This window comes from Macrotis lagotis, chromosome 4 (genome assembly GCF_037893015.1).
Source record: "Macrotis lagotis isolate mMagLag1 chromosome 4, bilby.v1.9.chrom.fasta, whole genome shotgun sequence".
Lineage (NCBI taxonomy): Eukaryota > Metazoa > Chordata > Mammalia > Peramelemorphia > Peramelidae > Macrotis > Macrotis lagotis.
Window position 1 is genome coordinate 172116409 of NC_133661.1, and position 25610 is coordinate 172142018.

At 35.5% G+C, this 25610-nt stretch overlaps 1 protein-coding gene across 1 annotated transcript; it reads right to left on the reverse strand.

Moving 5' to 3' along the window:
• Nucleotides 1-72: 72 nt before the first annotated feature.
• LOC141521778 (mitogen-activated protein kinase 6-like) lies at nucleotides 73-23604 on the reverse strand. The gene is made up of 3 exons (XM_074234668.1): nucleotides 23325-23604; nucleotides 4098-4299; nucleotides 73-2442 (listed from the first exon to the last, which is right to left on the reverse strand). The coding sequence occupies exons 1-3, from the start codon at nucleotides 23587-23589 to the stop codon at nucleotides 1341-1343; spliced, it is 1569 nt and encodes a 522-aa protein (XP_074090769.1). The 5' UTR covers nucleotides 23590-23604; the 3' UTR covers nucleotides 73-1340.
• Between the last annotated feature and the right edge of the window lie 2006 nt (nucleotides 23605-25610).

Consider the following 25610-nt stretch of genomic DNA (forward strand, 5'->3'; position numbering starts at 1 on the left):
TCTTCAGTTGGGAGCAGATCATGCTGTACATTTCACTGCAGGAGTCAATTACTTAAGTAGTGAAACAAGAACCATTTTTTGATGGCCATGTTTTATTCATCCTTTTCTTTAAACAGGTTAACCAAAGAAAGATACAGACAGTATTCAATAAAATAAAATAGGTGAAATGAATTTTCAAGAGACTGAGATGCCACATGCTACATTTAACCTAATTTTATTCATGCTTGCTTTGGGATGGGGAATAGATCATTCAGTAAAAACGTACAGTAAAAACAAAATATGTCTTACCATATACAACTTTTAACCTACAATAATGATGTACCTTAATTACGTCCATGCACACAAGTGTAACATTACAATTTTTTAAAAAATAAACACAATTAAGACTTCTAGGAGCATTTTATAATAAAGTAATTCCTAATTTTTCTTTGTAGATAGATCAAGCACCTCCAAAATACAAATTCCTATACACAGTGAGCGCTTTACTTAAAATGAACACTTAAGTAAATTAAGTACGTGGACAGCCTCAGAACAAGCTGACATTATAATATTCAGCTAGGTAGGCAACAAACCATAGTGCCAAATGGAAAAACTTTATTTGCAAATAAATTTCAAAAAACTAAGTTAACTTTCTATAATTAAATACAGAAAATATACTGATTTGCTAAAATAAATAAGATGTGGTATATTAACACTTCACTATAAAGAATGCATACCAGAACACTTATAAACAGTGAATGATTCTTATTAAGAAGTTACTATAATAACGCTGGCTAAATAGAAGTGCATATTGTGAAGCACTATGGGTGGTACATGTTTTGCCACATACTTCTGTTACCTTGAGGTAGATAACACATGTGTACCAAATTCGGCATTCATTTTCAGTTGCTGCTGGTATCATGTGTTTTAAGAAATGTGTACAGTATGAAAAACTTGAAAATACTCATGAATGAAAAATGTTTTAGGAAAAAAATAGATATTTTCATGCAATTATGTACAGTCTCACTGTGTAAATTTCAAGGCAAGATTTTTTTTTCCTGTAAAACAGATAACCGTTTTACTGAGAGAATGTTTTTACTTGGCTTAGTGCATTTCTTTTGTCTCCTCCTGCATTGCATTATTTTGCTCTATTCTCTTTAATTTTGTGTGCAAACGACATGCCAGTTTAAAATGAAAACTATTTCATGTATAGAAAGTAATTCTGGATTTTAAAAACCAAGAACTAATGAAATTCATACTAAAATGACACCGTCTGATTCAAGTAAAAAATGACTTATACTAGTAATAAAAAAGACAAAACACATTTCATGAATACAAAAAGAACTGTCTGCTGAGTGTTTTTAGTTCAGATGTTTCAGAATGCTGCTGTAAGTTTTATGGGGAATTTGGGGGGAAGATTTCATAGCAGAAGGTGTTAATGTGGCCTGTATTGATTTAAGTGGTGAACCAACTGGACTATGAAACTGTGGGATGCCTATAGACTCAAGCTGCTTGTTAAAGAGGAACTCCCCACTATGATTAAGAAAACCCTCCTCACTTTCTCTTTCCCCAAACTTGCCATCCTCTACTGGCTCAGTTTCTAGCATTTCAGTATCTTCCTTCCTGCTAAAGAACTTGTCCAAGTAACTGGTATAAGTGTTTTCCTTCTCTATTTGTTCATCCTTTCTTACTTCACAACAAAACTGATCTATGAGAAAACATTCCTCCCCACCACTAACAAACTGGCTATCCCAAGAAGATTGGTACAAAGCTTCTAACTGAGCCAAATTTGCCATTCCTTTTTCCTGTTTTTCCCGACTAACTGACTTTGATATCAAACTTTTCAATTCTAATTGGGACACTGAGCTATTCAAGTCATTTAATTTATCAACAACATCAGTAGACTCATGTTGTGAACTAAGTTGAATAGTTCCTGCAATAAAGGAATCAAAGTCAAATCCTTGATTCTTCTCCCTTTCTTTTTCAACCAGTTGCTGTGATGCTTCCTCAAGAGCTATTTGAGCTTTAACCAATCCATTCCTTTCACATTTTGACTTGCCTTTCTTATCAGATTTTTCTTTGCTTTGTTCTTTCCAATTAGAAAGATCTATAATAAGTTTGGGTTCATAGTAATGGTTAACTTCACTCTCTCTCCAAACTAAGTTATCTAGGTATGATGATGACCTCATTTTGTAGTTACAAGTGTGGCTACATTCCAGATCACAATACTTATTTTCATGATGATCTGGATACTGCCAACAAGGCTCAGTAGAGAAATGGGTATCAAAGGCAGGATCCTTCAGATACTTTTCACGGTCTCCATCCAAGTATTTTCGAGGATCTACTTGTACTTCCTCTTCATCAGTGACATCAGAGAGAGCCCTTGGATCACGCTGAACTTCTTCAATATCAAAATTATTGTGAATGGGCCAGTCATGGTCAGAAAACTGACATTCATGGTATCTGAAATAAATGAATAACACAGTCTATAATTAGATCATCATCATTAAATATTTGAATACACACTATATTTTTAATTTCCTTTTTTTTGGGTCATCTAAAAGTTACAAAAAAAAATCAGGATTTTTCTTTTTTCCCCTCTAGGAATTTACAATCTAGTTAGGAAATGTGTTTTGTCTTTATTACCAGTATATGAGTTAATATGTGCAAATGAATGCATTTTGACTAGAGGCTTGTAGATCTGTATTTTTTTGGTGATATCATTCACTAGCCATCTTCCAGATAGGCTCTCCTCAACTGTTCCTCTCTGTTCTCAACCCATAAAAAACTACTAGATAAAGAATGTATATCAAATTCAAATCAATAATTTTACTAATTTGTATGCTGTTCATCACAAATGGGACTAAGTAAGACATAGTCAGAAAGGACTTTCAGAAATATATTAATTTCAAAATTCTAGAGAAAGGGAAATTGGGACTCCAAAAAGTCAAGTTACTTGCCCAAGTTACACAGGTAATGGCAGAGCTAGAAAGAGAACTCTATAAACTTAGTGAAATAACAGAAAAAACAAAACGGTATTTTTTTTTAAATTATATAACTTCAGCCCATTACTAATTTTTCATAATGACCGGGGGGGGGGATTTAATAAAATAAGATAAAAAATAGTAGTAAAAAATCAGATGGCTGGAAGGAACTTAAGGGTTTTTTGGATACTATTTTCCTCTTAAGGCATGACCATGACATTACCATGCCATAACCATCCTAATAAATATAAGAATCTAAAAAAAAAAAAAAATGCTAATTCCATTAGTCTGAAAATTCCTCTAATAATAAACTTAAATGAGACTACCAGCAAAAATGTAAGCAAAGCAGTAAAGAAAAAAATTTCTAGACATATAAAATCCTAATAATAAATTAATCTGGAGATGTGTATATGTGTATGTCACAGGAAAAATAATTCATCACCTAAGACATAATTACATGTAAAATAGACTAATGATTATGCTGTAAGGCAAATGTCTTTTTCACCTAAAAGTAACTATCTATCTATCTATCTATCTATCTATCTATCTATCTATCTATTTATTTATTTATTTTCTGCATTGTGGAATCTAAATTATTTGCATCCCTATGTTGTCTCCCTGCCCTACCCAATTCATCATTCTAGAAGGGCAACAAAAAAAATCAAAAGACCATCAACAAAGTATGAAAAACTACTTTGAGAAAGTACCAAAATAGCCATTTTATTTTTTCATTCTCCAAGGCCATTACAGAAAAATATTTTAGTAAACATTTTAAATTACAGTAATGGAATCCACATACCCACATGTACTGATATTTAAAGAGAATATACCAGAAGGGAAAAATTAAAAAGAAATATAGATCAAAACATAGTACCTTTACACAACTTTTGATATATCATACAAAAATTCATTAATAAAAATACCATCAGGGGAAGTTAGGTGGCACTGGTCCTGCAGTCAGGAGGATCTGAGTTCAAATGTGACTTCAGATACCTAATAATTACCTAGCTTTGTGACCTTGAGCAAGTCACTTAACCCCATTTTTGCCTTGCAAAAAAAAACAAAAAAAATATGTCGTGTATCAGAAAAATAAAGGCCAATTATTAAATAGTTTAATATAAAAATCAGTTTTACCTCTCCCAATTATAAATGTGACTATGAGTTTCATCCATGAGCAAAATATCATCAACTTCATCTTCAATGTGAAAAGGATGGCTTGAAATTGGTTCATCCATTGGAAAGGAATAAATGCTCATATAAGGATGGGACAGAGCTTCTTCTGCTGTCAATCGATCCATGGGACTAAATGTCAAAATTTGCTCCAAGAAGTCCAGTGCTATAAATAAAGATAAAGTAGGAAAATTTTAAGAGAAGTACTTTCCTAAAATAAAAATAAACTCAATGATTCACTAAACAGGTAAGAAGTATTTACTATGTACAAGATACATTGCTACAATGATAAAGAAATGGTAGTCCTTGTCCTCAAGGAACTCTTATTTTACCTGGGTATGGGAAGGAAATGGAAAGCTATGACATGTATGACGAGTTAAAAAGGAAAGAAGAGATTCAAGCAAAACTCTCCAAGTACATCTGAGAAAGAGAATACTTTCAATTCAGGGATTAGAGAAGGTGACACCTAAGTTAAGCTTTCAAAGAATAGAAGGATTCTTTTTTTAGGTTGTGTTTGGGCAATGGGGTTAGGTGACTTGCCCAAGGTCACACATCTAGCAATTATCAAGTGTCTGAGGCCACATTTGAATTCAGGTGCTCCTGACTCCTGGGCCAGTGCTCTATCCACTTTGCCACCTAGCAGTCCCAAGGGAAGGATTCTTTAATCCTGAGTATATACCTGTGTATGATGACACAGTTAATTGTGATTCCTTTACTAATTCATTTTACAAAACAGGAACAGGTAATTTTCTTTGCACAATGAGGACAATAAATTATAGACAAAAGCAAACAAGGGTGCTATATCAAATAAAAACAACTTATTTTTGTCTAGAACTTTTAATATTTTCTCTTCTCTTTCAAAAACTAGCTGATTTATTCAATAAAAACAAATACTTTAAAATATTTCTATTCCACATTATGGTAAATTAAGGAAAAAATAGGTAATGGGAAAAAGAAAAAGGAGCCCTTTACTCATCAAAGTAGATTAAGAGAGTCACAGAGCGATACCTATTGCATATATCAAGACACTACCATGTCTGAAAATGTCATAGCTATCATCCATAGTTCTGTATCAAAGTTGGTGCTTTCCTTCTGTAAATGGCACCACCTTGCTTATCTGTCATTTCTCCCATTTCAATCATAGACTTGAACTAATCCATTACCTGTTTCAGAGATATGTTCAAATTCCTACTCAGATTGGAATACGTACTTAGCCATCTCAATACTGTCCTCCCTAATATCCTCCCTCCTACCCTTATGACCTTCCACTGTGACTACCTGCCAAACCTACTATTTGCTTTCTCTATTCTCAGGTCATAATGTATTAACTATAGAAAAATGAATAATCATGAAGAACTGGATTGTGACAAATGAATACTGTACCATTTAAATTACTAGTCCAAGACTCAGTAATCTTTATTCTATTTGCATAGTTAGACAGTGGCTTCTTTAAATGAAGCAAATAGATTTAGGGCAAAAGTGTAAGATAAGAAGTGCCATCCCTGTAACAAAAATATTATAAGATAATTTATCATGCTTCTTCAGATTCAAGCCCTATCCACAAATCTGAAATACATTTTACTGGAAAGATTATTACTATCTAATGCAAATCCTCACATTTTCCCTGATCCCTAACAAATTAAATTTGTCTCCACCCATTTTCTCATTTTTACTTCTGATCTGCAGAGGCAAAGTGTTAATTCTTATCTAAAGTAAATCATCCCACTGGTACCCTAGATCAATTCTACTCCTGAGGAATCTTATTTTTATTCCTTCCTTTCACCAAACATTTTAACTCTGTGAATTCAGAGGTCCCATAGATCTTGAAATAACTTTTCCTTTAATTTCCTTCCCCTTATAACTAAGAGTCTATTTTCCATTATTTGCTTTCACTGTCAAGTATTTCTGGATATCAATGTTTCCTTTAAGTTATTTGAAGATATTAGACAACCAAACCACATAACAAAAGAATCTTGGGCATACATAAGCAGAGTTTAATAATAGTAAAAAAAAAAAATCTGATCTATGAAATATACACATCCAAACAGTCACACTTCAATGCATGAGACAAAGGTAACCATCAGACTTTTCAAAGATTGTATCAGCAATCTGCAAACCAACAGTAGGTTCTGACACTTCAAAGATCTGAGTATGGTTCTCAGCAGTGGACTATGTCTGATATCTAAGGAAAAGCACAGCTGAGTAGGGAGAGACTCCTCACCAGTAGGGTGGGTCATGTGATAATAAATTCTTTGGCAGAAACAACATAAAATTAACAAAAACATAAGTCTTCAGTCCAGATTGTGCCAGTGGCAAGGTGGTCATAAAAAAGCCAGTATTCTAAAATTCATAGTTGGCATTCTGACTAGTAACCAACCAGGAGACATAATGCTAGAGGTACTAATAATCTCAATCTTCCCAGTCTTGCTATAAGGAAATAATGCTTAGCCTGTCAGTCACATCTGACTCTTGTGACCTCTTTTGGGGTTTTCATGGCAAAGACATTAAACTGGTTTACCATTTCTTTCTCTAATTCATTTTACAGAAGTTAGAAAGTGTCTGAGCCTGGACTTGAGAGGCTGTTCATCTTGGAGACCTGTTGCAGATAACTCAGGTCTTCCTGACTCTAGGCCCTTGGCTCTATTCACTGTGCCACCTAGCTACCCATACAGAAATGATAGCAAAAGACAGAAGTTGTAGCTAAATGTTTCAGTTTCTTGCGTTGGAGAAAAAAATAAAGAGGCTGTAAGAATTGGTTTTATTGTGTGCCATCAAGTAACCTTCAACACAAGATCATCTCACATTTTTAAGTCATAATATAGCAGCCCTGTTTGTTGTGGCAAAGAATTGGAAATTACATGAATGTCCTTTAATTGGGGAATAGCTTAACAAACTGTGGTATATGTATGTCATAGAACACTATTGTTCTATTAGAAACCAGGAAGGATGAGAATTCAGGAAAGCATGGAAGGATTTACATGAACTGATGCTGAGTGAGATGAGCAGAACCAAAAAAACACTGTACACCCTAACAGCAACATGGGGGTAATATTCCATCAGTGAAACAATCAGGGACAATTTGGGGGCTATCTGCGATGGAGAATACCATCTGTATCAAGAGAAAGAATTGTGGAGTTTGAACAAAGACCAAAGACTATTACCTTCAATTTAGGGGGGGAAAAAACTGTTTTATCTTAGGTAATTTTACTATCTCTTATACTTTATTTTTCTTCCTTAAGGATATGATTTCTCTCTCATCACATTCAACTTAGATCAATGTATAGCATGAAAACAATGTAAAGACTATCAGATTGCCTTATGTGTGTGTGGGGGGGTAGGGAAGCAAGAATAGGGGAATAATTGTAAAAACTCAAAATAAATAAAATCTTTAATTAAAAAAAGAATCATGATAAAGATGTGAAAGAAGACAACCAGAAAGAAAAGTGTAGCTTATTTTGTTTCAGAGTAGGTCAAATTCTATGAAACCTCAATGAGAAGCTACAAAAAAATCAACAAACACTTTAATATTTGCTGGCTTCACCATTCCCCAATTGACAAATGGTCAAAGAATATGCCAAGGCAATTTACAGATGAGGAAATCAAAGCAATTGGTATTCATATGAAAAGTTGCTCTAAATCATTACTTATTAGAGAAATGCAAATTCAACCTATGAAATACCACCTCACATTAGCCAATATGACCAGAAAGGACAATGATCAATATTGGAAGGGATTGGGGAAATTTAGGACACTAATGCATTGTTGGTGAATCTGTGAACTCATCCAATTTTTCTGGAGAGCAATCCAGAATTACACCCAAAGGGCAATAAAAATGTGCATAGCCTTTGATCCAGAAATACCACTACTGGATCTATACCCTAAGAGATCATGAAAAAGGGTAAAATACCACTTGTACAAAAATATTCATAGCAGCTGTTTGTGGTGACAAAGAATTGGAAATTGAGTGAATGTCCATCAATTGGGGAATGGCTGAACAAATTGTGGTATATGTACTTTATGGAACACTATTTTTCTATTAGAAACCAGGAGGGATGGGAATTCAGAGAAGCCTGGAGAGATCTACATAAACTGATGCTGAGTGAGATAAGCAGAACCAGAAGAACATTGTACACCATAACAACAACATGAGGTTGATAATCAATCTTAATGAACTTGCTCACTTCATAAGTGTAATAATCAGGGACAATTCTAGGGTATCTGAGCTGGAGAATACCATCTGTATCCAGAGAAAGAATTGTGGAATTTGAACAAAGATCAAAGACTATTACCTTTAATTAAAAAAAAGTTATCTTATTATGTAATTTTGTTATCTCATATTTTTTTCTCTTCCCTTAAGGCTATGATTTCTCTCTCATCACATTCAATTTAGATCAATGCATAGCATGGAAACAATGTAGACTAACACACTGCCTTCTGTGGGGGGGGGGGGGGGGGAGCGAGATTAGGGGAAAAAATTGTAAAATTCAAAAATAAATTTAAAAATATTTGCTGACTTCAATGCAAAGTAGGAATAGGGGAAGAAAGTTAAATATGCTGTAAAAATGTTGAGAAAGTACAAAATGAGAGGGTTATGGGCTTATGAACTATATAGAAGGTACATAACTAAATATCACAAATAATTTAAGAGGTGTAAATGGACAAGATGAGTATCAAATAACATTTTTTAAAAAGGTAATTGATTATATTCTGATGGGAAATAACTGGTTTGAAGTGATTTTTTAATCTTTTTAATTCATTTCCAATCAGTCATTCTGCATAAGATCAAACCATCAACTTGTTAGCATAAAGACCAAATCAGTAACAAATTACAATAATAAAAAAGGTCAGGTATTTGAGACAACTTCAATCTGACATTGTTTGATGCTGAAAAATGGAAAACAAAAGGGCATTAACAGATAAAAATATTTCCAAAGGACACTGGGCCGATGAAAATCAATTGCCATAATAAGGAGCCCCAAAAGAACCAGATGCTGCCTCTGCCAGAAAAATCACTTGAATGGCAGCCAACAACAATACTGGTTCAGACGCTAACCTTATAAGGTCTCATTGAGGACAGTGGAAGATTTTGAGCAATATCACACCATAAAACAGTGAGAAGCAATGAAAAGAAAAACAAGTTTATGGAAAGCTTGTTCAAAGACCCAGTTAAAACAGATCACCCCAAGAGCACTTACAGATGAAACTGAAAGGACAGTATACATGAAAAAAATGGAAAAGATCTACAAAGATCTGTATAACAATTCTTTTCACCATCAAGGATAGAGGAACCACCATATTTGAACTCTAACATCACAGTTCTGGATGTGCTTCCTGAGGAAGTAGAAATGGCACTGAAGAAAACAAAGATGGAAAAAGAAGCTGGACTCATCCAAGCACACATAAAGGTGGTCCATGCTGGAGACGACACAGCTTTGTGGGTGTTGAGGTATCCGTTCTCAAGGTATCTGAAAAGGGGAAGATACCAAAGGTATCTCAGACCTCATTACCACTAAAAATAGGTGACTTAGAATAAACTAATAACTACAGACCCATATGCCTACAGAAAAATTATATGAATGATTTGGCTACCTTAATAACTTCTTCTAAAGTAATTTTCCTTAATTATTTTTACCTCTATTCTTTCCCTATTCCCTTCCCCCCACAATTTTATAGTACTTTCATCAAAGAATAGGACAAAAATATAGAGAGAAGAGGGAAAAAAGCATATAAAGGGGTGCTGCTAATTAATTCTGAGTGATCGGCTTCAATTTTCCTGATTTAAATGATGGAAAATCATGTGATATTTGGTACAATTAAGTGTCCTGGTTGAAGAGTGAGAATAAAATTTCAAATCCTGACTCTGCTACTTATTGCCTACATGACCTTAACTTTGTATAATTAAATTACCTAACTTCTCTGAAACTAAGTTTCCTCATCTCAAAAATGGAGGAGTTGGACTGTCAAGCTTTCCTACCCGCTCTAAATCTGATACTAAGAGTCTTACATAGGGATTAGAAAGATTGGAACTGATTCTTTAGCAATGTGGGTAGAGCACCAAAATCAACTATTAAGGTAAATCCTAATAGGCTGAGAGTGAGCTTGAGATGAGTAACTGCCAAACAGGCAATCCTACCCAAACTGTGTTTTGGAAAAGAAGTTCATGTCTATCTGAAGACAAGGATGCTTTAATACATGCCCACAACTTTGAGGCCACAGATTCATAGAAGCAACAAAGTATGACATGCAAACTGGTTACAAAATATTTATGGTTGAGGAAGCTAGGTGGTGCAGTGGTTAGGGGACCAGACCCGGAGTCGGGAGGACCTGAGTTCAAATCCAGCCTTAGACACTTAATTGCTTAACTGTGTGACCTTGGGCAAGCCACTTAACCCCATTGCCTTGCAAAATAAATATGTATGATAGTATATTCTCTTCACCTCAAAACCCTTTGAATATCACTTACCACTCTCTTTTCTTTCCCTCAGTCTCTGACTGAGCACTGGTCCTATTTACCAAGGTCAATACATTGATCCCATTCCCCTCCCACCTTCTCAAGCACACTGTATTGCCAATCATCAATCCTGCCCCCATCTATTGGTTTCTTTCCTACCACTTTCAGTCTTACCCCCATTCTTTCTTTTTTTTTTTAAGTTTTTGCAAGGCAATGGAGTTAAGTGGCTTGCCCAAGGCCACACAGCTACTAAATGTCTGAGGTCGGATTTGAACTCAGATACTCCTGACTCCAGGGCCAGCGCTCTATCCACAAGCCACCTAGCCACCCCACTTGCCCCCATTCTTAAAAAAAAATTTTTTAGACTAGACTCTACCACCCCTCTCAAGCTATCAATGCTCTAGCTTCCTCCCTTTTCACTACTGATCTCCTTGAAAAGACTGTCTGTACTTACTGCTTCTATTTCCTCTCTTCTCATTCCTTCCTCAATCCCTTTCATTCTGGCTTCTGAACTTACTCAACTGAATCTGCTCTCTTTAGTTCTCAATGATTTGCCAAACCCCATAATCTTTTCTCAATCCTCATCCTTCTCAATATATCTGCTGCAATGGACACTGCTGATTATTCTTGGAATGCTCTTATTTCCTAGAGGTTTGTGATATTGCTTTCTCCTGGTTCTCCTACCACCTCTCAGTTCCTTTTTAAAATCTCCTTTGGTACCTCATTATTGATATCATGCCCCTCAATCAGGAATGGTCCCCAAGTGTCTGTCCTAGACCTTCTCTCAGTAACTTGCCACCTCCCATAGGTTTAATTTTCACCTCAAATGCAGATGATTCACAGTACACAAACCCCAGTTTCTCCCCATTGATCTTGAGTATCAAGTTCCCAATCATTTAGTGGGCATTTCAAATTGGATGTAGCAGAAACATCTCAAAATCAATGTGACCAAAAATGAACTCATTTTCCCCCTCTTCAAACTCTCCTTCAAATCTTCCCTATTTCTGTTTAAGATGTCACCATCCTGCCAGGTTTGTAACCTTGGAACTGTTCTTGACTCAATTCTTCCTCATCTCACATATTCAATCAGTTCTTAAATCTTGCCATTTCTATCCAAAGGATCTTTCAAATAGCCTTTCATATCTCTACTCATACAGGTATCACTTTTTTTTTTAGGTTTTTGCAAGGTAAATGGGGTTAAGTGGCTTGCCCAAAGCCACAAAGCTAGGTAATTATTAAGTTTCTGAGGCCAGAGTTGAACTCAGGTACTCCTGACTCCAGGGCTGGTTCTCTATCTACTTCGCCACCTATCTGTCCCCTCACCTTATTTAAGAACCTCTTACCTAGATTATTACAATAGTCTCTTACTGGGTCTGTTTGCTAAGCTACAAAATGTGGCAGTTGGACTAAGAGATCATTAAGTATCTTCTGACAACAAATCAATTCAACATACATCACAAAATTTCTACGCTCTATGTAGCCAGAGCACCATCTCCCAATTACCAATCACTCAAAAAATCTCTACCTGGTTTTTATCCTTTCCAACCCATTAATTTTGTGTAGATAAATTTATATATATATTATATATATATATACACATACATACATATATATATTTATATTGGATTTATGCAATTTAAGAAACTATATCAGCTAGATATAATCAGGAATATTCTAATTTTCCTTGCTAAAGTTAGGAATATAAAGAAATATTTAGTACTGCCCAAATAAGTTTTGAACAGATTCTAACTTGCATTCCTTACAAGATATCAGTGAATCATCAAATGCTTGTAGAGAGACAAGTAAGGAGTGCCCATGACAATTATTACTTCTCAACCTGACAAAAAGCTTTTCAGAGATGATAGACATTCCTTTGAGTCCTAAGGTGTTAGGTCCTTGACTAGAAGTTAAACTACCATCTGTCTAAGCCTCCCTGCTACTCTGGCAATGAATTTTTGAAGATTTGCATAAATCCTTGGAATAAATATGCCTTAATTTCTGGACTTGTTCAAAGAAGTTTTTAAAAATGAAGACTTGACACTAAATTTTCATTTTGTTCTAAAATAGCAAAAAAACAATAAATGCTTTATTAAAGTAGTGTCTCCCCATTCTGATCTCAGAAAGAATAATTCCATTAGTAAAATGCCATCATGTATGAATATACATGAAAATCAATTTAGAGGATTATGATTTTGTGGACTAACAGTCACTATTTTTTTTTTTAAGATTTTTGCAAGGCATATGGGGTTAAGTGGCTTGCCCAAGGCCACACAGCTAGGTAATTATTAAATGTCTGAGGTTGGATTTGAACTCAGATACTCCTGACTCCAGGGCTGGTGCTCTATCCACTGCACCACCTAGCTGCCCCAACAGTCACTATTTCTCATGAGCAAGAAAAATGTCAAAAAAAAAATGTTAATCTCAATCTCTTCATCTGCAAAATGGAGGTGATAGAGTTGTGGGGAAAGTATGTTATGAATCCTGTAGTGATACACAAATGCCATTTATTGTCTCCGTTATTTTTCTGAAGTAGTTGGATTTTCTGGATATACCTATATCTTATTGCTTCATTTCCAGTGTTAATGACTCTGAACTTTTTCTAATTTTAGAATTTCTAATGTTAAATAAAAGCATATATCCTTGATTTATAACTTTAAAAAATATTTTTTTGCTCTCATTTGTTTTTACTTCACTTGTTTCTCTATCTAGTCTCTTCTTTTTCAGTTCCAAGAAGTCATCTCTGATAACAAAAACAGAAATGAGGAAAAAAACTAAAACAAATCAATACTACTCTGAAAAATTCTGGTGGGATTATTTGTTTACTAGTTAGATGATCACAGGTAAGTCACTTAACTTTTCTCAGCTTTGGTTTCTCAGTTGTCAAATTGGGGTAATAACAGTACTTACCTCACAGTTATTTTGACAGGATCAAATGTAAAATGTAACATAAAATTTGTAAAATGTTTTCTAAAACTTAAAGTGCTATTTATATGTTAGCTATTTTAATTATATGCAATGGTCCAAACCCACACTTGCCCAAATCTTTGAAAAAGGAGACATAGAGTGTTGCCTTCATCATATTTCTTCTTTGGGACTAGATAATCTAGTTATTATAACTTTGCAACATTCAGCTTCTGTTTTTTTTGTTGGTGTTAATTCATTTACACTATCATAGCTACTATGTATATTACTTTCCTGGTTCTGTTTACTTCAGTTTGGATCAGTTCAATTAAATCTTTGAATGATTCTCTTTACCTATCATAGATTTTTTTTTAATGAGCTATACCATTTATTGACTTTTTAAAAATTCATCTTGGTTTCAAAGTCATTATGTCTAATAAGCATAGTAATATTACTTGAGGTACATTCATGTACCACAATTTAGCCAATCTCTGAGATAGCTCTTTGTTTTTTTACTAAAAGATAGTTTAAGGAATAGGAATTAGGAATCAGGAAGATGAGCACAAATCCAGCTTCGGGTTCTCATATGACTGGGTAAGTCACTTAATCGCTATCTGCCTCACATTTCTCATTTAAAAAAAGGAGTAATATTTGCACCTCACCCAAGATTGTTGTGAGGTAACAGAGAGAATATTTGTAAAGTACTTTGCAAACTCTAAAATACTATACAAATGGTGGCTATTATTTGTTTTAATGAATTTCATATGATAGATGGGGAAAGATCAGGAGACTTTAGAACTGTGCCTGTCTTCTCTCTGCCATCTTGGCCAGAACTCTGTTTTAATGAATTTAATAAATTTTTGAACTCATCCTTGTTATTTAAATTTTCCATTAATTTTTCCTTTGTTATTCATTATTTTAGACTACTTTTGTTTTGTCTCAGTTTTTTTCTGATTTAAATTCTACTTTATGAGATACCAATACTGGCAGCATAGGGCAAAAAGAATACTTTCAAGATAGGGTATTTACCTACTGATCAATCTCATAAGTGTAAGAAACTCAAACCATTTTAAGATTTTCAAAGCACTTCAGAAATACTTTATTTGATCCTCACAACCATCCTGGGAGGTATGTGTCATTATTATCCCCATTTTACAGTTGAGGAAATGAACAAATGTTACCTAAGGGACTTGTACAGAGTCATACAGCTAGTTAAGTGTATGAGGTGGGATTTGAACTCAGGTCTTCTATCTCCAGGCCCAATCTTTCATCTATTAAAACATGTAGCTTGGGGCGGCTAGGTGTCGTAGTGGATAAAGCACCGGCCCTGGAGTCAGGAGTCCCTGGGTTCAAATCCGGTCTCAGACACTTTACCTAGCTATGTGGCCTTGGGCAAGCCACTTAACCCATTTGCCTTGCAAAAACCAAAAAAAAAAACAAAAAAAAAAAAACCACACACTTAGCTCCTGAACAAAAGTACTGAATAAAAGTCCTGAGTTAACAATAGAGATCTGTTTTTAGCCTTCTTAAAAAACTAACTTGGAAGAGTTGTCAATAAATGAACAATTTAATGATACTATGTAGAGTTTTTTAGTTGTCTGCTTGTTTTATTACTACACTATATGTGATCATCTTTCCTACGCTTCCTAACTCAAAGGGTACATACAAGCAAACTATTTCTAACTTAAAAAGATGAGTCAGAAACTGAGCTTACAAGTATATATTATTAGAGGAATGGAATGGATTACTTACAAAGTATTAAACTAGGAAACAATTTGGATAGTAAATATTTTTATCTATTTTATATACACACAGAATATAGGTATAATAAACATGCAGAAAAAGCCTTTGATAAAATACAACATTCATGCAGATATCATTACTCTCCTTCTCTACTTTTGTTAATTATGACCTAATAGTTTGGTCCAGTCAGAGCTTACAATTCTAAAAACCAACAAATCCAGAGAAGTCATCTTTAACAATGGTGTTAAACTTGAATATAGATGGGGAATGGAGGTGAGGCTCATATTTCATTTATTGTATTTTAAAATATTTTGTTAAAATATTTCTCAAATATATTTTAATCTGGTTTCAGGTCACACTTGAGGATATATAATAGTGGTCCACAACTCTGATCTACAGAACTCTCCATGCTTACCACCTTGGATCAATAAGTCTCTTCAAAAATCTCCAAGCAGAAATTTGGGGATGGAGCTAATATAAATGGAGTCAAATAAAATACTAGAAAGGGAGATCAGAAATTGGGGGAAGTTTAGGAACATCACAGTTAACATGGAGGAAATGGGGGTTTTCTCCACTACATAAGGAATCCTCACACTTTTTTCTTCCTGTAACTGCATCCCAGAGTTGTTTACATCATTGGAACATCAGTGCCATTAGGCCTTGAAGAATACAAATCCAAACAAAAGTTTCTAGGGGCCTCAATCTTTGACCCTAAATCTCAGATTAAGAGATGGTCCATCAAATATACCCTCAAATTTCAGGTAATAAACATCGCTTAACATATATGTTTTGGGGACTGTCACTTATACCTTTATGGCAAGACACCAATGCCTTACCATAAAAATCAGACATTTAGAAACAACTGTGATAGGTTGGGAAAATGGAAAAGAGATCATTTCTGATCTCCAGTTTCTAATAAATTCCTTTACCCCCCCCCCAATCTCCTAATATACTGCTTTTTCTGAACTTTCAGTAATTTTAAATTTCTTTTTTAATTGAATGTTTTTCCTATAAGCATCACACTTTTTTGATTCACCTATGTTAATTATAATAGACTGAGCTAAGTATAGTCAAGTGGATAGAACATTGGTCTTGAAGTCAGGAGAATGGGAGTTCAAATTCAGCTTCTAGTCACTTAACTCTGATTTGCATCAAGGGCCATCACCAGTCATTTGGATCCTTATCTGTTCACTGGACCCAGATGGCTCTGGAGGAGAAAATGAGACTGGTACCAAACTTATTAGTATAGCAAACCTCTCTAAAGTCCATTTCATGTGCTTATCATGTGCTTTATCACTTCCCTGATGTCATGATCTTCTTTGAGAATGAAGGACAAACATCATCAATGCACTTAATTTTTGTCATTTTCTTATTGTTCTTGCTATCTAGAGGGAGTAAATCCTCTTTAAACATTTCAATTATTAAAATTATTACAACATAAAGCACTATATCCATCTCCCAACCCTAAATCTCTGCTCACTTTCATTCTTGTCTCCTTGATCTAATCTGGGTCCATTAATATAAAATGATTCTTTTACCTTCAAAGATTTCTCAGCAAAATCAACTGCCCCTTTTTTGCTTTTACAATATGAGGAACTATAAACAACTGGTTTTGAAAGCTCCTTTGTCCAAATACCCTTCTCCCCTCAATGACAAAACCCCCTCACAGAGCTTCACAAATCACCTTTAAAGGTTCTCTGACAACAAGCATTCTGCTTGGGTTTTGCTAATAGGATCATCCTTTTTTTTTTAATTTATTTTTTTATTCTCATTTTGTACAAATGGTTTTTTACATTAATAAAATATTCTTGTTTACAAGGAGACAAAATACCCCTCCCCCCATGAATATAGACAGACTTGCTTGGGCGAAAAAAGTAAAGGGGAGAGAAAAAAAATTAAAATTAAAAAAATAATAGTAATAATTGTAGGTATGGCCAGGTGGCGCAGTGGACGGAACACCAGCCCTGGAGCCACGAGCACCCAAGTCCATATCCAGCCTCTTAAACCCAACAATCACCCAGCTATGTGACATGCAAGCCACCCGATCCCCACTGCCCTGCAAAAACCAAAAATTAGGGAAAAAAAAAAAGACTCAAAATAAAATAAAATAGTAATAATAGCAGGGGTGGCTGGGTGGCAGACAGAGCATTGGCCCTTGAGCCAGGAGCACCTGGGTCCAAATCCGGCCCCAGACACCCAAAGATCACCCTGCTATGTGGCCCCAGGCAGCCCACTCAGCCCCACTTGCCCTGCACCCTCCCCCAAATAATAATAACAAAAAATGTGCTTCAGTCTTTGTTCCAACACCAACAACTCTGTCACGGGTGGATCACATTCTTTATGGTAAGTCCATCACAAAAGTTACTTCCATATTTTTCCATTGCTGATCGCAACTCCCCCCCTTTCTTATTTCTCCACTACCATGTATTATATTTTCTCTCTCCTTTCACTCTGACTCTGCTGTAGGGTCGCTGAGTGGCACAGCAGACAGATCCCTGGTCCTGGGGCCAAGAAGCCCTGAGCCCCCATACCACCCCTTAGGCCCAGAATCCACCTGGCCCTATGGTCCTGGGCAGGCCTTCCAATCCCAGCCCCTTGCAAGAAGTAAAACAGAAAATGTGTTATATCTGACTACTCTCCCCCCATGGTCCATCCTCTCCTCCTTTATTCACATCCCCCACCCCCTTCCCCCTGCTCCCCCCTCCTTCTTACTCCAGATGTTTATACCCCCATTGAGTATATTTGCTGTTTTCCTCTCCTAGCCATCTCTGATGAGAACAAAGGTTCCCCTCATTCCCCCCTTGCCTCCCCCCTTCCATATCATTGCAATGGCTCATTGTAATAAAAAAAATCTTATTATGTGAAATATCTTGGACTATTCCCCCTTTCCTTTTTCTTTCTCCCATTCCATTTCCTTTTTTTTTCTATTGACTCCATTTTTACACCATATTTATCTTCGAATTCAGCTTTCTCCTGTGCTTCAACTATAAAAAGCTCCCTCTACCTGCTCTATTAACTGAGAAGGTTCATATGAAATATTATAGGATCATCCTTCGAAAAAAAATCTTAGCCATCCTCAAATGTTCCTCAAATATGGGCCCTGAAAAAAATACCTGTTTCTACCTGAAGAGATTGAGTGATGAGCACACTTTTGGAAATGACATTTATAGTCCATCCCTGAAAGGGTGATTCAGGGCTTACTGCACTAAATCCCAGCCCTCACTTTGCTGACTAATGAGAACAAGAAGAAACTTTAGAACAGTTAAATAGTAAATGAATAATCTGTAACTTGATTGTGCATGTCCGGATGATCTGCTTAGGCAATGACCATAGCTATTTGCTTTAACTAGACATGCAAACACAGACTCCTTCCTCTGAGACACCTTTGAAATATGTAGCCTATCATAAAACACCCCAAAAAAGAACTAATTCCTGCCAGATACTCTCCATGAGACCATTAATAAACTGATTACTCCTTTATGCAGAATGGTGGGGTATATAAAATAATCATTTTTTAATTCAATGCATCTATTTGATCTTAATGAAGGTCCTTCATGTTAACTTTTAAAATGAAAGGTAACAAGTTGTCTCCTTAAAAGGCTTCAAAAAGGGGCAATTAGATGATGCAGTGGATAGAGCACTGACCCTTGAGTCAGGAGGACCAGAGTTCAAATATGGCCTCAGACACTTAATAATGGGCTTAGCTGTGTGACTTTGGGCAAGTCACTTACCTTTGCCTTAAATAAATAAATAAGCAAACAAACAAACAAATAAATAAAAGGCTTCAAAAGGTCCAAAACTGACTAGTTAAGACAAATGAATGTGGGGGGGGGGGGGGGGGGAGAGACAGGGAAGGTATTCATTTGTTTCTCTTCTACCTCCAGAAAACTCAACACTAAGATCAGATCATTACACTGTGCCAAACTGGACGAGACTTCCCGAACCACTTAGTTTTTGAACCAGTAAACTGGTTTTTAAGGATGAATGAATCAAAAACAATGAAACCAAAAAAAAATGTATCTCCACAATCGGACCTCTACAAGTTAATTCTGGTCCAATCAGATGATTAACCCTTTCAACATGAATATTAACCCCTCGTTTCCCCTGCTACATGCCATCTAGGAAGGAACTCATAATATCTTCATTCCTACTTCCCCTAAAATGTGCAGATGAAGTCATCCAGACATCTAGATCTCAAGACTCCCTCTGAAAATCTGACTCCCAACCATGAGATAGATACTACTGTTTCCAGTCATTATTACAAGGCTTTCTTATATTACATACTATACTTTGAATAAAGACCAAAACTCACATATTATGACCCTCTAATGAATTGAAGCTTAAAAAGAAAATCTATTTTTTGGTATCACAAACTTTATTTCCCAGGTGATATCCAATCCACAAACTAAGGAAAGCTCTAATAGGAAATCTCTTTTGTCCCAGCAATTTAAATGATTAGGCATGAAAATCTACTATCAAGCACTTAGTATAAGAATGCTAAGATTATAATAAATTATCATTGGACAAAGAAATCAGTTTAAAAATTTTTCCTTTCCTTTTCCTACTGCTTAATTAAAAGATGTAACACTGGTGATATTAAACATTTTGTTTTTAAAAATGTTTAAAAGACTAGTAGGTATATACCCAAACAGAAAAAAAGGTCCCATAATATCTATGATATTGTTTATAGAAGGAGTGCAGAACTTCTGGCCAGAGGTCTGATGTTGCCAAAGCACAGGTAGGACTCAAAATTTAATAAATCTAGTAGCTTTTTAGTGGTGAAATAACCAAATGTTTGATCAAATACAGCTCCAAAATGATGTTATGACTATCCAAATGACCCTTGGCAGAAAAAGGTTCCCCTCACTTGGTTTAAAGAAACAAGTTGATACTCATCAGTTGAGGAGATGGGCAATGGAATATTAATTCTCTAAGAAAAAAATATAATTACAGAGAAGCAAAGGAAAAATGTATATGAATTGATACAAAAGAAACAATATACACAATGACAATATAAGCAGAAACCAACAAATCTATAATCATAATAACCAATTTGCTCTAGCGAAAAAATGTGCCTTTCTCCTTACTTTCCAGAGATAGTAAGCAATAAGTTACTAGATTTCTCTCACATCACATTCCAACTTAGATCAATGCATACACTATGGGAATGAAGTAAAATTGCCTTCTGTAGGGGGTAGGGGGAGGGAAGCAAGATGGGAGGGAGGGAATTGTAAAACTCAAAATAAGTAAAACCTTTCTAGAAGAAAGATAACATATCCAGAAATGTTTTTATAACCATCTTTAACATAATACAAAGTCTAGGGTAAATGCACTGGAACTGTTTGCTGGCAAAAATCAAAATGAGAGTACCAAAACAGGTACGTGTGTGTGTGTGTGTGTGTGTGTGTGTGTGTGTGTGTATAAAACGCAATAAAGGGTAAAAACAATTTTTCTATTATTTTAATCTAAATCATACTGAACCATAGATACATGTATTCCTCCTTTGATGTTTATGGATAGGAATGGGAGAAAGGGAACTCAGACTTGATATTAACTGGATATTGTTTCTTTGCAATATTTCATTAACATTGAGGGGCACTCAAACAATCAACCTCTCTATCTTCAGATAAAGCTAGAAATTTTGAAATTAGAACTGACTAGCAGTATTAGTGAGTCATAGCTTAATTACTAGAGATTTCTGATAGGCTGCAGAAGAATCTTATGTTTTGGAGAGAGCCAAGGCTATAAAATTTTAAATCAGTCAAAGCAATCAGTGTCTCTGTCACATCTTCTATGCTAAATTTGGCATCTCTCTTTTTCTAGCATTTCTTCCTATTACCCTAGAGGGGAAATCACCTTTTAAAGGCTTTTAAATATCTGTTATTTGTAGTTTCAAAAGACTCCACAAAATGAATATCTAACTTGGTGAGAAAATTTGAAATCTGGAAATATATGCTAACATAAAATCAGTAGCTTCTGTCAGGGTACTTAAAACCTTGGCTTCTTCAATAGGTCCTGATTTCTACAATTCTTGATTTTAAGGTGAATCATATCTCTAATGACAAATATTGTTCCCTTATTCGGTCTTTGATACCGGACAAGTCCCCTGAACTGTGTATCTCCATCACCAGCATTTACAAAGCACTTTCTATGTACCAGCTGTGCACCAAGTACTTTACAAATATTGTCATTTGGTCCTCACAACAACTCTGGGAGGTGCTATTATTATCATCACCATTTTACAGCTGAGGAAACTTAAGGCAAACAGATTAAAAGAATTGTTCAAGGTCATACAGATAGTTAAGTTTCTGAGGCCAGATTCTGAATTCAGGTTTTTTCTGGCTCCCAGACCTAGCACTCTAACTAGTGGGCTACTAAGGTGCTTCAAGAGCCACAAAGTTATCATTTTTCATGCCTTGATCTTTCCCCCACTGGAGAATTTTTGAACAACTTTGTCTATGTCACTCTTGCAGGAGACTCTAGTGAGGTATCTTGAACCTTCATCATGCTGTGTTTCTACCAATCACTCTTCACTTTGGACCTATTCTTCCTCTTCTGCTATCCCAAATGGATAAGAGTAACTAAAGATCTTCATTCCCTGAACTAACAAAAAAACCCCTAAGATTTATTCATTCAGGTAGAATTATGGACTCATAATGGGATTATTCAAGAGCTAAAAATCTATATATGCAAATCCTGCATCAATATTAGCTTCATTATTTTTTGACTGATTGACAAAATCAATACAAATTATACTTTAAAAACAAAGATTATCTTAACATTCATTATTATCATTTTGCCACAAAATATTTCTTGGAATATATATCATGTAAGTACTAAGGTAGTAAAACTTATTTTTTTTCTGACCTGCATACAATTTATTTTCAGAATTATGTTGAAATGGAGATATTATTTACAACCAGTAAAGACATGCTAGAATCTGAGGACAGACAGGGGAGGGGAGAAGCAGTAGATCTCTCTTTCCAAATTAGCATAAGAAATATCAACTCTAAAAAGGAAAAAAAAATACTCGATGCCATAGTCAGATGGAACCCTAAAATGAAAGGGCCACCCAATGATGGATAAAAACAAATTTTTTTTAAGAAAATAAGCCCCAAATAACTGTAATTATTAATATTTTCCCTTATAAAAATACTAACTATAATTATCATTGGATGATTACTACTATAAAGTAGTTTATTTTGTTTATGTTGGCATAATCTAAAAAGATAAGTGATATATATCCTGATATAAAGCTGAAAACCACTTTAGTAGTCAACTAAAGCAGGCAGCTAGTGGTACAGTGGAAAGAGCACTGGCCCAGGAATCAGGAGCACCTGAGTTCAAATCTGGACTCAAGACACTTAATACTTACTTAGCTGTGTGTCTTTGGGCAAGTTACTTAACTCCATTGCCTTGCAGAAACTGAACAAAAACAACAAGGGAGTCAACTAAAGTTTTTCATCTTCTTGTCTCTCTCTCATCATTCATGCTTAAACATACTATTTTCAGCTATACTCCTTTGTTAAAGAATTGGTATCTGACACATGCAACAAGTGATGACTCAACACTTACCCATTCTTCACATGCATTCACATTCACTGGTTCTACCCTCAAACCAGCCCTCCAATCACACCTTCACCATCTCTCCCTGCCTACAAGTCCTGCAATCTCACTCCATATTGTTTAGTCTTTTTCTCTCTAATATCTTTTCAGTCATAGTCCTATCTTCAAAACTTATTCAGACAAACATGGAGTCAGTCAACCCTTTGTATGATACCCTAGAAACCTTGGATACTTAATGACAATAGTCATCTCTTCTCTGTTGTTATCAATGACCCCCCAAAGATTAGAGAAGCTAGAAGAGACAGGGTTTAGAGCCAGAAAGTGATCTCAGGTAGGAAAAGAAACAAAAGTAATTGAAATATGAAAAACAGATTACTAAATTGGGACCCAGATGCCCTTAGACACTGAAGAAAAGTGTGCTGTGCTTATGCAAAAAACAAAAACCCTTTTTTCTTGGTAAAAATTAGACTTTCTTTAGTTTGACAAAGAAATCAAAGAAAAACAGCAAGATTAATCTCAATTCAGATTACCTTCACGACTAATTCCTGGAAGCAGCTGAATTAAGGGTTTGTGTGGCTCAGTCATATCATTTTTTATGTAAACTGGGATTACACTGAGAAGCTCCTGACGATCTTCCTCATGTACAACAGGAATAGATTCTAAAATCAGCTGCATCTGTTCAAGTTCATGTGCACCTGAATAAGAAATATCAAGTAAAACATAAAAACAATGAACCAAGAAGTCCAAAAAATGACTAAAAATTATAATCTCTTCCTTCACATTGTTTTGTATCATATATTTACCTGTATACATATTTAATAGAATAATAGCCCCTTAAAAGCAAAGATTGCCAGTCATAGATTTAAAACTGAAAGAAACCTTAAAAAGATCATCATCTAATCTACTTTCTGCTCCCAAACTTGTCCCCCCTTTCCATAAAGAAATGGAGACCTGGAGAGATTAAGGGATTGTATCAATCACTGAATCCCATGCACTAACTTTTTTTTTAGGTTTTGTTTTGGGTTTTTTTGCAAGGCAAATGGGTTTAAGTGGCTTGCCCAAGGCCACACAGCTAGGTAATTATTAAGTGTCTGAGGTCAGATTTGAACCCAGGTACTCCTGACTTCAGGGCTGGTGCTCTATTCACTAAGCAACTTAGCCACCCCATTAACTCTTTTTTAAAAGAGAACCCATTGGGAGTTAGGAGAAGCACCATCCCTGGAGTCAGAGGGATCTGAATTTCAAATGAGGCCTCAGAAACTTAATAATTATCTAGTTGTATGAACTTGGGCAAGTCACTTAACCCCATTGGCTGGCCGAAAAAATAAATAAAAGAGAACCCATTTTCTCATCATTCTGCTTTCTGATATGATTCCTAAGATGGCAAATGCAGCAAACATTAGAAAGTGCCTATACATTAAAATGTTGGTTGGAGAACATTAAGACTAAATACAATTTTCAACTTCCAGATATTACTCTTACTAATGTAATGAACAAGGTAAGTCATATATTATTAACAATCTCAGCTTCTACATTTATAATTGAGGGAATTAGAACAGATGATCTTAAGCTTTATAAATAACAAATGTAAAAGAGCCCTGGTAATCTATAAAAACCACAACACAAATGAAAGCTATAATTGACAGACCCCAAATTTTTGTTGTGCTTTCTATTCAAGACCGTCTATCACTCAATATACATTAACTCTGACCACTTTTTAGAATGAATAGTTTATATGCCCAAAGGGCAACAAAAAAATGTGCATACCCTTTGATCCAGTAATACCACTACTGGGACTGTACCCTGAAGAGATGATGAAAAAGGGTAAAAACATCACTTGTGAGGCAGCTAGGTGGCACAGTGGATAGAGCATCGGGCTGGAGTCAGAAGTACTTGAGTTCAAATCCGGCCTCAGACATTTAATAATTACCTAGCTGTGTGTGGCCTTGGGCAAGCCACTTAACTCCACTTGCCTTGCAAAGCCTAAAAAAAACCAAAGAATACTGGTAACAAAAATATGTGGTGGCAAAGAATTGGAAATGACCATAAATGTCCTTCAACTGGGGAATGGCTTAGCAAACTGTGATATATGTATGTCATGGAACACTATTGTTTCTATTAGAAACCAGGAGGGATGGAGAATTCAGGGAAGCCTGGAGGGATTTGCATGAACTGATGCTGGGTGAGATGAGCAGAACCAGAAAAACACTGTACAGCACCCTAACAGCAACATGGGGGTGATGCTCAACCTTGATGGGACTCATTCATTCCATCAGTGCAACAACCAGGGATGATTTTTGGGCTGTCTGCAATGGAGAATACCATCTGTATCCAGATAAAGAACTGTGTGGAGTTTTGAACAAAGGACTATTACCTTTCTTTTTTTTTTTTTTTAAGTTTTTTTGCAAGGCAAATGGGGTTAAAGTGGCTTGCCCCAAGGCCACACAGCTAGGTAATTATTAAGTGTCTGAGGCCGGATTTGAACTCAGGTACTCCTGACTCCAGGGCTGGTGCTCTATCCACTGTGCCACCTACCGGCCCCTTTGACTATTACCTTTAATTTAGAAAAAAAACCTGTCATCTTATTGTCTGATCTTGCTATCTCTTATACTTTATGTTTCTTCCTTAAGGATATGATTTCTCTCTCATCACATTCAATTTGGATCAATATATACCATGGAAACAATGTAAAGACTGACAGACTGCCTTCTGTGGGGGATGGGGGGAGGAAAGTAAGATTAGGGGGAAAAGTGTAAAACTCAAAATAAATAAAAATCTTTATTAAAAAAAAAGAGCCCCCCCCAAATAGAATGAAT